Here is a 14,677-nt window from a genome sequence, read left to right as displayed (position 1 = left end):
TAAGCTGACGAGACGCATAAGCCACAACCTTGCCTTGTTTCATCAACACACAACCCAACCCAATGTGTGATGCATCGCTGTATACAGTAAATTCTTTTCCAGGTTCTGGCTAAATCAAAATAGAGGCCTCTGTCAGAACTTTCTTAAGCCTCTCAAAACTTTCTTACTGCTTATTAGTCTAGTCAAACGATACACATTTACACAACAACTTAGTCAGAGGTGCAGCACTCAATGAAAACCCCTCCACAAACCGTCTATAATACCCTGCCAGACCCAGAAAATTTCGAATCTCAAATACCGACTTAGGCCACTTCCATTCCAGAACAGTTTCAATTTTTCGAGGATCAACCCTAATGATCAACCTTAATCCCCTCAGTAGATACCACATGTCCTAGAAAAGTTACCTCTTGTAGCCAGAATTCACACATGCTAAATTTAGAATACAGTTGTTTCTCTCTCAGAATCTATAGAACAATTCAGAGATGTGCATCATGTTCATCTTCAGTTCTCGAATACACCAAAATATCATCTATAAACACCACTATGAATCGATCCAGATAGGGCTGGAACACTCAGTTTATCAGACCATGAAAGCCGCTGGTGCATTCGCCAGTCCAAGTAGCATCACTAGGAACTCATAATGCCCATATCGAGTCCTAAATGATGTCTTGTAAACATCAATCTCCTTGACCCTCAGTTGATGGTACCCTAATAAGAGATCAATCTTAGAGAAGACCGAAGCTCCTCAGAATTGGTAAAATAGATCATCTATCCATGGTAGGGGTACTTATTCTTAATGGTCAGTTTGTTCAGTTGCCAATAATCGATGCACATACGCATGGTTCCATCCTTCTTTTCACAAATAAAATCGGTGCCCCTACGGAGACATACTAGGGTGGATGAACCCTCGATCTAGTAACTTTTGAATCTAAGATTTAAGCTCTACAAGCTCATTCAGTGCTATTCTATAAGGGGCGATAGATACTAGAGCTATACCAGGCAGGAGCTCAATCCCAAACTCTACTTCGTGGTTTGGAGGTAACCCAGGTAGCTTCTTGGGAAAGACATCCAAAAAGTCCTTAACTATTCTGATATCTTTAACAGACGAAACCTTAAAACTAGAAGCACTGACATCGGCTAGATACGCCTTACAACCCTTATGAACCATATTCTCAACCCTAAGTGTAGAAACCACATTTGAAAGATAATTCCGACACTCCCCAATCATAACTACCTCGTCATCCTCCGCAGATTTCACTACCTCTAGCTTAGTAGCACAATCCAAATTCACTTGATGCTTAACCAGCCAGTCCATGCCCAGTATCAAGTCAAATTCTCCTAAAGGAAGTTCCATTAAATCTGCCAAAAAGATCCTTCCTTGAACCTCCAAAGATACATCCTTAAACAATTTATTCATTCTCACTGACTGGCCTAATGGATTTAATACGGTAACCTCACTCCTAGTGTTTTCAAACATCACACCCATAGTCTCAGATACAGTGCATGCTATACAAGAGTGCATAGATCCAATATCAATCAATGCATTACAAGGTATATTATGAATGAAGAACGTACTTGTAATAACATCTAGGGTGTTTCTGTCCTCTCGGTGATGCACAGCATAAACCAGTGCCGACTACTTCACCTCGGTATGACTAGCACCACTAATCGGTGCTCCCCATCCACGACCCGTACCATTTCCATCTCTGGCCTAACCACGACCTCTCGGTGGCTACTAAACTCCTCTCTGCGGTTGAGCAGTACCCATACCAATAGCTTGCATCTGATTAGGCCTCTGTGGACAACCTCTGATACGGTGCTCTATAGATTTGCACCTCAAACATGCCCCTAACCTTTTCCAGCACTCACCCTGATGGTGTTAGATGAAACTATTAGTGTGACCAAAAAAGAGGAACAATTACCACTTACCCATATAAGTCGAAAAATAATAGCCCAGAACCAAAAGAGTAGAAGGAGAATTATTCGACTTGATCCCTAGTTGCAATGAAGAAAGAGTTGTGAGGGAAATAGAAAACAAGATATTTAGCCAAGGAACAATAACCAATTGGGAGAGAAATAGAGAAGAGAATTGACCTAAACCAAGAGCAAGCAACCGAAAGAATACAAGTGGAATAGGGTATTCGTCTACAACAGTTAAGATGAAGAAAAGGAAAAAGTAAGAAGCACTCGGTTCCAAAAACACTATTGAGAAAGAGGGGAAAAGAGAGGGTTCGGCCAGAAGGAGAAAGAATCAATAGCAAAAAAAAATTGCCAAAATCAAAGTAGGAAAAACTTGAGAGACCCCAAAGGAAAAACCAACACAATTGGCCACAAAGCAAAAGAAACCCCAAAAGCATACAGAAACTGAAACTTGAGAGAGAGCCAAACTCATCCAAAATTCTGTGTGCACACAGTCCCAAATTCGGCACAGCTCCTTCTCTCCCCTCAACTCCCTATGATTTCCTGCCCAAATCTCTCCACACTCATTCAAATCGAACACTCCTTTATCCACCTCCCAAATCTCCTCCTAAAATCCCTCTAACCTTCCCACTACTCAGACTTTTAATGGAACACAAACTCTAGCCACCTAGCTCAGCAAAAAAATTAATCCCTTTGCGCATGCAGGGATTCAAACTCAGGTCTGCTAGTAGAAGTAACATGCCACTATCCCCTGAACCAGCAAACTTTTATGACACCTCCTAACCATATTTATTAAAGAACCCTACTGTCAAGAGACAGGGTTTATTCAAACAAAAACAAAATTTTGTACAAGCCAAAGCTTGAACTCAGGACTTCTCCAACACTCCTCAAGACACTCAACCACTAAAGTAGGCATGAGTTTATGCAACATGGCATACAAAAATAAATACTTAAATTTTTGGCGTGTTACAACTAATGAATGATGGGCTAATTAGAAATTAGAACTAATATGAGAAGGTTATAAACATTAGTGTTATGGTCCCCAAATTACACACAAGGTACCTTTTCTAATTTTCCATACTTAAGAAAGAGAGAGCTAATATTCTCTAAATTTCTTATGTGCTAATTTGGAAGATCAAATCCCCAAAATATGTAAATTTTAAGGAATTCATGGATTTAGGTACACTTCTGCATCTAGTTTTATTCTTGATTTGTTCTTGATGATTTGACATGATAGATTCTGGTTTATAGTTTATTAAGTTTTGTTTTATATTTATTTTACAAATCTAACATTATAATGCAAGAATAACTTAATCACGATTTTATTTAATCAAACAATTTACCAAGACTTATAACAACACAAACATAATTTTAATAACTTAAGTGGACGAAATGAAATCAACCTAACACGAATTAAATTTAAGCAATATTAATTAAATTCAACATATCAACATAACAAGTATTCACAGATGTGTTCATAACAAAAAAAAAAATTTAAAGGATAGAGAACTAGAATCAAATCTAGTGTTTATTTGAAGCTTGACTAGTCTTCTCCACTCCTCCTTCTCTGCTTGTTCTTCTTGAACCGAGGCTTCTATAAGCACTTGAATGCTGCTACCAATGGTGGTTTAAGGCATCTTTACCAAGAGGGGAAATTGGAAAGGGAATGGAAGGGAAAAATGGAGAACAAAGGAAGGGTTTTGAAGAGAGAAATTGAGAGAGAAGTGTGAAGAGTGAAGGGGTGAGAGGTGTGTTTGAAATGAGCAGCCAATGGGGCTATTTATAGGTTGGATAGGCTGCTAAAAAAAGAAAAAAAATCAGCAGCCATTAACTCCCCTTATGGTCGGCCACACATGTGGCAAGTTTAAAGCTTTCAAACTTGCTAAATTTCGCTAGGGGCAAATCTAGAAAAGCTTGATAAGTGGAGGGGTTTGAATGCAATTTCAAGGAAACTTCAAGGGCTATTTTGCAAGCAAAATAATTAGCTAAATAAGCTGATTAGGTCAGCATATGGGACGATTTTAGGCAGCCCATTGCTCGATTGGATCGATCATCTCAGTTTAGCACAACTAGGCCTCCTTTCATAATTTAATTAATAATAATTATTTAACCCAAAATAAATTGGATTATAATTAAAATTAGTTATATTATGAATTAATATTCGCCTCGGGTTCTGAGCCAATTTTTGCCCTTTGTGCGAATCTGTCAAAAATAAATCAAAATAAATTAAAATTTATTATAAAATTAATTAAAATTCAATATGTTAATTGTTTAAGTACAATTTAATTATTTTATATTTTTCGACAAGAATTACTCTGAAACTGCATGAATTTGAGTTTAAAAGGGCACACACACACACACACACACACACACACACACACATATATATATATATATATTTGTGTTTCCAATTTTCTCTAGGTTGGCCTTGATTCCCTGATTGTTGATCATAAACCTAAAAAATTTTCCTGCTCAAACCCCGAAGGTACAATTGGTTGGATTTAGTTTCATACTATACCTCTAAATCACTGTGAATATGTCTTGGAAATCATTAACATGCTACTAGCTGCTGGTACTCTTTTCCAGCATGTCATTGACATAAACCTCCATGCATTTCCCAATCAGGTTCTTGAACATCCTGTTAACAAACTGCTGATAAGTAGCCCTTATGTTCTTCAAATCGAAGGGCATAACCTTGTACCAAAAGAGCCCATCTTCAATAATAAATGTAGTCTTCTCCTGGTCTTCTTTAGCCAAAAATATTTAATTTTACTTGCAAAAGGCATCCATAAAGCTCATATTGTAACACACGTAACTCGTGTCCATCGGAGCATTACCAAAAAATTTTAACTTAAAACATTCAATTACAATCATTTATAAAAAGCATCATATTCCATTCAAACACATGCATAACGTCCCTTTTTCAAGCCCTCGACGCCTTAGAAGCACTTTAGAAATGATTTGGGACTAAATCGAAAACATTTAAAACTTCATGGAAAAAGATGGAAAAATTCACAATGTAGAGGCCACACGTCTGAGACACATGCCCGTGTCTCAGGCCATGTGGACATTCGAAATAGGCCATTTTCAAGCCATTTCGTTCATTCAAATTCTGTAACATCCCTAACCCGTATCCGTCGCCAGAAAGGGGTTACGAGGTATTACCAGACGAAACATAACTTCCGAATAATCATATGCATAATTTTATTGAAACTCTTAAAACAGATAATTATTAATATAAATAAAACTAAATTAATCTCTTTGCAAATCATATTGTGGTACTTTCTAAACACATAATCAGATTTAGAATTCATAAGCAATAAACACCTAACATATCATTTTATCACATTGCATTTGTTCATACCATAAATATAATATAATACTACAATCTATAAACACATATAAAAGACATAATAAATAAAGATATTCAAACACATCTCATTTTTGGCAAGTTCCATTTGGCACCATTTAGAAAATAACAAACTTAATTCCTTATAAATTAAAGTACTATTCATTTAGTCACTTTACAAAATCTCAGCCGAATATAGTAATGCATATTTCAATGTCCACTTTTAACTTACTAAATCCCCTTGCAAGCGTATATTCTTACATAGAGCTAATTCCAAACATTATACAAAATTTTGATATCACATTAAGGACGTTACAACTATGTATTTGCAATGTAACAAACTTCATATTCAAGACCAATTCAACAAATACGTATTCAACTAAGCACATACAATTATATATAAATCAACCTATCACTTCATATACTTATATGTAAATATATATAAATACATAATTCTTATCCATTTCTTTACTTAATGAAAGAATTTTAATAAGCTAACACATCCAATTTATATAAATATCATGTCTTAAACATATATCTCTTTACGCACAATAATTATTAATAAACTAACATAATTTGAAAACACACAACAAAGCATCCAAATTTACTATTCTAATGGTCAAAACCCAAATACAATTGCCGAATATAAACAAGTTAAATTCGTATGCTTTAAAATACATATAGGAATTATACTTTTTCCAAATCACAAGACCGTATTAAGTCATTTTATATTCGGCTATTCAATGAAAGTACACTATGAATCAAATTTTATACCTATATTATAAAACCAAAGTTTTAGCCATATATGCACAAAATTTCATTTCTCAATAAAACCAAATACAAGACATATTTGAATCAATAAACAAGACATATTTGAATCAATAAACTCATGAGTAAAATATCAAACATAACCATACTTATATATACCAAAACCAAATCAACCAAAACCACAACCAAACATAATCATCAAGCCAAAGCATAAATTCTAAGATTAACAAGATGGATAAGCCATTTTCGAATGGCTTAATACATATATATACAGCTTCAACCATATTCTAAAAGTAGTATAGCCTATACATGCCATAGGTCTCTAATTCAACTTTTAAAAGTACCAAAAGCAATCGATAGTGTGATAGACTTCGCTGACGATCCTCGAGCCTGCTAATATTAACTCAATAACAATAATAATTTAATAAGACATAACCAAACCATACATGTAAATTCAAATATCCACATATAACTAAACATGAATTAAGTTTTGTCCAAATATGCATTCCTTCTTTATCCAAAATCATCTTTCATACACAATATCAATAAAAATTTCACTTGACCGAATACATATTATCATAATATATTTATACAATTCACATTTCCTTGGTCATAATTTCACATTCAATTACCATATAGACAAATGCACATATAATCTTTGTCATAAGTATGAAATTCACATTTCGATATCATACATATATATATATATCATTAAACCGAATATGACCAATCATATACTTAAACATATGGTTTTGTCCACTTCGTTCGTGGCTCAATTCTTAATTCAAATATTATCTCAATGGCATTGATAATTCATTAAGGCATAACCAAGCCATAATTATGAAATTTAATTATGAAACATTTATCTATACATAAATTATAACATTTCCAAACACATATTGATTCATTAACATATTTAATATCATATCACATAGACCTTATTTTGCCGAATATATATACTTCCCTATAAACACGTTTAAGGTTCACATTTCAAATACCTACTAATCGAATACACATAAATCCTTTAATATCAATATGAATTTCACATTTCAATTTATTTCTCATGTAACCTTAGGCCGAATATAAGTTCAAAAATCAAACATTAATATCACATACTTATACATTAATCCACATATAGTTTTCATATACACAATCACTACCATTAATGTCATTTATAACATGTATTCACATATCAAATAATCAACTTAACTTATTTCAAAGGTAATAAATTGTCACATACCTGTTCACTTTAACTTGTTTCCACATTCATTCGTAACTTATCCTTGCCCGTTGAACCATTAAGAATTAAAAAGGATACTCGGATTATAACACATATCGTATGTCGAAACCATTTTTAAGTTAGAAAAAACAGGGATCAACTTTAAAACAAGGTATGGAGTTGCCACCAATCCTTTTTGTTTAGGTGTGATCAGATCACCTAATAAAACATTTTATTAAAATATCAATTTTGGCCTACGAAATTTGAGAAAACGGGTTCGGGAGTCGGTTACGTATGAGGAAGGATTAGCACCCTTGTTACGCCCAGAATTGGTACCAAATTGATTAAATAATGTCCTTATGTCTAAAATTTAAAAAATATTTTGAAATACGATTTCTTTTTAAACAGTTGAAAAACTCAAATTGGACTTTAAAATTCTCTTGTTTCGAAGGAATACAATATCACATCCAGTACGTCAGGACATGGCCTTTTAAACCCTCGAAACCAAAATCGACTCTGGATCTTTAACAATTCAGGTGTTAAAAATTACAAAAGGATATTCGGATATTTGGTCCAACGAAAAATCGAAACCCAACATGTTAGGGCACAATTCCTCGAATTTTTAAACATGGAATATTGGCTTGTTTTGAAGTTAAGAAAACATGGACGAAATTTTAAAAGGATATTTTGTTATTTGGTCAAACAAAAAAATCGAAACCCAGCACATTAGGACACGATTTCTCAATTTTCCAAACACTAAACATTGCCTTGTTCTAGAAAAGTTCCTTTCGTCATAAGTTAACATAGAAAGAATTGGTGATTAAATGATAATTGATTGGACTAAAATGTTTAAATGACCACTCATAATAAAAGATTTCAACATGCATGTGAATAATGACATATTATTTTTTCAAAACATATTACCAAAGCATTAACGTATCATGGTGTTGGAAAGCATAAATAATCGAATATGAGCAACATACAAGCAATGAATTTAAATTGTGACCCATAAAACAAATAATCATACACTATTCTAACATTTACGCTAACAAATTTTAAGAGATATTAAACAATATATTTATGATCTATAATAAACATAAGGCAAAATAAAAAGATAAATAGAATCTAAATAATAATGAATAAATTTAAAACAAATGATGTGAGAAAGTAGTTCTAAGAATCAACAATAGAAAACAATTTAAAACGAATGATATATAAAATATTTAAATATATATATATATATATATATATATATATATAAAAGTGTGAAAATAATGTTGAAACACTTCAAAATAAATAAGTAGAATCTAAAAATAAAGTATTTAAAATAATTTAATCATAAAATAAATCATAAGAATAAGAACCATAATAAATCATATGTAACATAGTAATATATAGATTAATTTTAAAATAAACATTATGCAAGTGAAGAAATAAGTAATATACAAAACAAGATATATCAATATGTCAATCTAAATATATAGTATACATAAAATACAAATAATTTAATATAAATAACATAAATAATAATATAAATTACAAGTAGTTTAATAATGATATATAAAAATACAAATAGTTTAATACACAAGTCTTCACAACAAAGAATATATATAAAGGAAAATTTTAAATAAATAAATTACATAATAAAAAATTCAAAAATGTACAAAAGAAAATAATAAAAAGAAACTAAAACAATGAGAGATCAATAAAATAATATGTTAAGAGTAATATATTAAAAAATGAATAATAAATAATTCATAAAGAATACAAAAATATAAACTAAAAAACTTAATTGGAATAAAAACAAAGTTAGAAGAATAATTTATAAATAAATCAAATTGTTAAAACAGAATCAAGGACCGAAATTAAACGCGCGCAGACGATCGAGGATTAAAAAGACAAATGGACCAATATTCCAAAATGAAACGTTTCAACGTGGACTGAAATGAGTATTCATGCAAATTCTAGGGATAATTTAAAAGAATAAAAGAAAACATAAATAGGGATCGATTCAATGGCTCAATAAAGAAAGGGGACCACGCAAGCAAATCAACCATTTAAGGTGAAAAGGAGTAGATCCAGACCACAAAGCGGGTCAACAAGCGGATCCCCCCCTTTTCCAAATGGCGCCGTATGGATATGTTATAAAGTTAAATATTCCCTTTTAAAAAAATATTTGTGCTGCAAAATAAAAGAAACAAAAGGGGCCAATTCTCTCTAAGGCAGTTATAGGGTTTTGTTGGGCTCCGTCGGTTACCCTTCCCCTTGGCAAAGGTAACCAGCATTGGTGGTGGTCGGAACGTCACCCAAAACCCGACATAAATCCCCCGTTTCACATAAAAATGGATTTAGGGCCCCAAACCAAACACTTCCGACCTTTGGCTCTCTCAGTCGACGCTTTAACTGGATCCCCGTAGATCTGTTAGCTTTTGGACAGAGAAGTAGAGACCGAAGAGATCAATGCTAGATTCAAGTAAAATATTCCCTCTCCTCGTATATTTTATGATAGTCTCAAATGGAAAAACCAAAGAAAACAAAAGCAAAATCCAAAACAGAATAATAAAGGTGATGATGAATAAATGAACCACATCTTTTATTCTCAGCTTTCGATTACTCTCTTAATTTGTATCTGTATTGTATTTCTATGAAAAAAAGATCCCCATTTACATTCGATTCCATTCGGTTTTATAGCCGAAAAATAAAAATAAAAAAATAAGAAATACAAATTTCCTTGCTGTTATTTATTGCTATTTGTTGTCCATTGCTTGTTTGCTGTTTTCATTTGTTAGTCTATTGCAGGTACAGCTGGAGGGTGGCACGTGTGGAGGCCATTTTGGATGTGGAGCGTGAAGCCACTGGTGGCTGCTTGCGACGTGAGGGGAGATGGGGCTAGGGTTTGCTGCAAGCATGGTTTAGGCTTTTGGCTTAAGGTTTAGTCTTCTTTTGGGCCTATTTGTAAAATTTGGGGCTTAATTTTATTATTAGGTATTGGGTTATGTTTCACTTTAATTTGGGTTTAATGTAATGGGCTAAGGGGTTAAGTTTATTGGGTCATGGACTGTTTTCTTATTTTTTTTATTTTATTATTTTTTGTTTTGGTTTTTACATTTGGTTTATAAGTCTAAAGGCCCGGGCGAAACGGGCCTTCTATAGCTGCCCCTCTTTGCTCATTATCGTGTAACGAGAATGGAGCAAAGACTTTAAAAGGATCGATTTTGCCCGGTCTTGCTGAACCTCGACTTCTTTGGTGCTCCACTTCTTCAAGTAGTCTTACAGCAACTTTAGGAAGATAAGGTTTGTGACTTCAACCTGCTCCACTGCATCTTCAGGGAGATAAGGATTATGGCTTTGATCTGCTCCACTGGAACTTTAGGGAGATAAAATCTGCCATCTTTAGTCTGCTCCATTGCAACTTTAGGGAGATAAGACTTGCTATCTTTAGTCTGCTCCACTGCAAATTCAAGGAGATAAGATTACTACTTCAACCTGCTTCACTGCAACTTCAGGGAGATAAGGTTTTCAATCTTCAGTTTGCTTCCTTGCTACATCAGGAATATAAGACTACAATCTTTGGCCTGCTCCCTTGCTACTTTAGGGAGATAAGGCTAGTGGTTAAAATCTACTTCCCTACTACCTCGGGAAGATAAGATTCGCCATCTTCAATCTACTTCACTACCGCTTAGGGAGATAAGATCATCAATCCTCAGTCTGCTTCCTTGCTACCTCAGGAAGATAAGACTAGTCTTCAACCTGCTCTATTGCTACCTCAGAGAGATAAGGCTGGTGGCTAAAATCTGCTCCCCTGCTACCCCGAGAAGATAAGATTCGCCATCCTCGATCTACTCTACTACTGCTTAGGGAGATAGGATCTTCAATCTCAGTCTGCTTCCTTGCTACCTCAAGAAGATAAGACTTCAATTCAGCCTGCTCCCTTTCTACCTTAGGAAGATAAGGCTGGTGGCTAAAATCTGCTCCCCTGCTACCTTGGGAAGATGAGATTCACCATCTTTGATCTACTCCACTACTATTTAGGGAGATAAGATCTTCATCATTAGTCTGCTTCCTTGTTACCTAAGTAATATAAGACTACAATCTTCAACATGCTCTCTTGCTACTTCAGAGAGATAAGACTAGTGGCTAAAATCTGCTCCCCTGCTACCTCGAAAAGATAAGATTTACAATCTTCAATCTGCTCCACTGCTGCTTAGGGAGATAAGATCTTCAATATTCAGTTTGCTTCTTTGCTACCTCAGGAAGATAAGACTACGATCTTCAACCTACTCTCTTGCTACCTCAGAGAGATAAGGCTGGTGGCTAAAATCTGCTCCCCTGCTACATCGAAAAGATAAGATTCGCCATCTTCAATCTACTCCACTACTATCTCAGGGAGATGAGATCTGTGAATTCACCGATATTGCTACACCGTCCTCTAGAGACATGATCTGTAGAATCAATTTCATGTATCTATGCTTATGTCAAATAATTAGGATGCTATGATCAAAATGAATCAAATGCTCCTATCTAGATGTGTTATGAATGATATATGAATGCAGAAATGAGAATGATCCTTTTTTAAATGCTTAAGGTATCATCGCTCGTTGTTCATCAGGCCATTATCACTAATGTATTGTGCTACCATCTTGTTCGGGTGGTATTCTTGGCAGAAAACCCAAAGAAACAATCACATTCTACACTGCAAGCTTGCCCTATTGTAATTTTAGAGTCCCTTCCATTGTAACTTCTGGGAAGTAAAGTTTGTACCTCTCACCGCCATTTTTAGGCTAGTAACATTTGTTTTCTTCCATTCCTGTTGCTGTAACTCAGAGGTATAAGATTTGTATCATCTTCAATCAATTTGATCTGTTCAATATTCCCCGGGTATTATGACTAGATGTGTATGCTGGATATCTACATGAATATAGAATACCATTTTTCCTTTTCTTAAGAATAATCCCATTGCTCGCTCTTCGTCGGGATTATAACATCGATGTATTCTTTTTGGTTCAACCAATATCTTTGACAGAAAATGGAACTAATCTCAATTTGGGCTTAAATATTTCTAACCTGTGTGCTTGGTGTGTTCTAAACAATAGTCCCGTTTCAGGTTCTTGTATTATTTAAAAACTTCCAAAGTTAATTATTTCAATGCAAAATGTTTGAAAAAGATCATAAAAATGGACCAGAAAAAAATTAATTAGGAGTATAGCTCGAAGCAAGTAAGTTAATCAAGGATAGCAAATGCAATTAGGAAGGAAATTTATTGGGATGTATCTTGGAAAGAATAAGGTAATCAAAAATTCAAAATGGGTAAAATGGAAAACTAGGTGCCCCAAATATCACAGCTTGAGCTTCTCTGTACCAACTTCTTGATAACCATTTTGATCTCAATCTTTGTTTAGGGGATCTAGAGTACTTTGTTAACGCCCCAAGACGTAGCATACTTTTTCATTGTTAATTCAGGCATAACAAGACTACTTTGTGCCCCACTTTAATCCAAATTTAAGCTGCCCTTTGCGGGTTTTCAACTCAAATCCCTTTTGGTCTCAAGGCGCCCTTTGCGGGTTTTCGCCTTGGCCTCTCCTTTTTCTTTCTTCTTTTTTTGTTGATTGATTTTTTATTATATTTTTTTATTTTTCCTTTTTTCTTTCTTTTTTTTATTTTTATTTATTTATTTTTTAAGGTCTCAAGGCGCCCTTTGCTAGTTTTCACCTTAGCCTCTCCCCTTTTTGGTAAAACACTTTCTTGACTGGATTTTGAATTCCTCGGATTGGGCAAATCCTTTCGGTCAATATCAATGCTCTTCCAGAACCGACCTTCTTTACTACATAAAGTCCCTCCCAGTTTGGCATATTTTCTTATTTGAAATCATTTTGTATAAGAAGGATCTTCTTCAATATCAAGTTCCCATCGTGGAATTTCTAGGATAAACCTCTCTGTCATAAACCCATATCATCTGACTATGACGGACATCCTTCAAATTCAACTAATCATATCGAGATTGGATTCATTCTGCCTCTTCCAACTTCAGCTCTAACAAGACTCAGAGAAAAGGAATCTCGTCTCTATCCCATAGATCAATCTATTGCCCCGGTGAAGGTCCTGGCTAACGTTCAATAAGCATAGAGGGTAAATGGTAACTTCTTTATGCCAATCTTTACAGGTCTCAGTCACCTTTCACTATGACCTTTGTTTTATTATTTTTATTCTTCTTTTTTATTTTTATATATATTTTTTGTACTTTTGTTTTGTTTTTTTGGCTGCTTTTGTTGCATTGTGATATGATGTCTGATCTTTGAACAGACTGCAAGCTTTTGACATTGTGCAGTTGTATGATGCTTTCTGACATTCCTTGTCGGCACCTTTTTTTTTTCTTTTTCTTTTTTTTTTGAATGATGACTATCAACTTTGTAACATTGGCATATGAAGTGACATTCACCCTCTTCGTGAAGTTATTGACGACTGCTGAAATTAATCGATGTATATTAGATGAGAATGGCCTAATAAGATCCATGACTCACATAGAGAAAGTTTGTGAAGAAATGAATGAAGCACATGAATCTTGTCTCCCTAAATACAGCCTAGCTGATACAATCCCCTTCCATGGTGAATCAACTGTACCCAAATCTCATGATTAGCGTGACTACCGTGAAACCATTAACATGTGTCTTTCTGACACCTGTATAGACATTTTTTAGCATCCACAAGTCTTAGTATCCCAGGTACATCTTGACATGATTATGCAAAAACATCTTTGAATTTTTGGAATAACTCAATGACAATTCGGTTTGTCTTTATGGTGACCCAGGCTCTGATCTTTGCCTCTTGCTCACAATGTCCACTGACTCTTCGTAGAGTAGGATCTTATTCTACCATCCTTAACAAATCAAGAAATAAGTTACAATATCTATCATCTTCAAAGTCCTGATATCCGTTTAAACACATATCCCACCCCAAAAAGGAGTCAGTTACAACGTTGCTAATGTCGTTGATATTTGAGGACCTATTGTAGGTACGAAGGCAGATTCCAAAGAGTAAATGATTCTAAGAATGACTATTTGTATGGTATGATCATGAATGAAAGAATATTTGAAAGAAAGTTCAAAGAACAACAGAATCCATAAATAGAAAGAATAAAGGGATATTTGCTCAAAAAGATGCATTTTATTGAAATAAAGATTCTAGACACAAGCCTATTTCACGAAAGAATTCCCATTGCTTCTAGGCTTAAAGCAACAAGCGTGTTTTGAATATTACTCTAGATTAGCTCTAAAAATACAGGGATATCTTCCACAGTCTCATTGTTCAAAACACCCAAGTATACAAGGGTTTGGAAACTTTTATTCCTCGATTCCCTCTTTGAATATGTTATTCAGATGCCCTGATATTCCTTCTAGGCTTTTAATTTGTTCAAGGCATCGCCA

At 34.3% G+C, this 14,677-nt stretch overlaps 1 protein-coding gene across 1 annotated transcript in view; it reads left to right on the top strand.

Annotated features, from left to right (window-relative positions):
- Positions 1 to 10,149, top strand: part of LOC128283871 (uncharacterized) — an 82,714-nt gene extending 72,565 nt beyond the window's left edge. The window contains exon 6 of the mRNA XM_053021287.1: positions 10,056 to 10,149. Coding sequence (XP_052877247.1) covers positions 10,056 to 10,149 — 94 coding nt within the window. The remainder of the gene's footprint in view (positions 1 to 10,055) is intronic.
- The last annotated feature ends 4,528 nt before the right edge of the window (positions 10,150 to 14,677 follow it).

This window comes from Gossypium arboreum, chromosome 11 (assembly GCF_025698485.1).
Source record: "Gossypium arboreum isolate Shixiya-1 chromosome 11, ASM2569848v2, whole genome shotgun sequence".
In the NCBI taxonomy this organism is placed as follows: domain Eukaryota; kingdom Viridiplantae; phylum Streptophyta; class Magnoliopsida; order Malvales; family Malvaceae; genus Gossypium; species Gossypium arboreum.
Note: the sequence above shows the minus strand (reverse complement) of the source record. Positions and strands in the feature narration are given on the sequence as shown.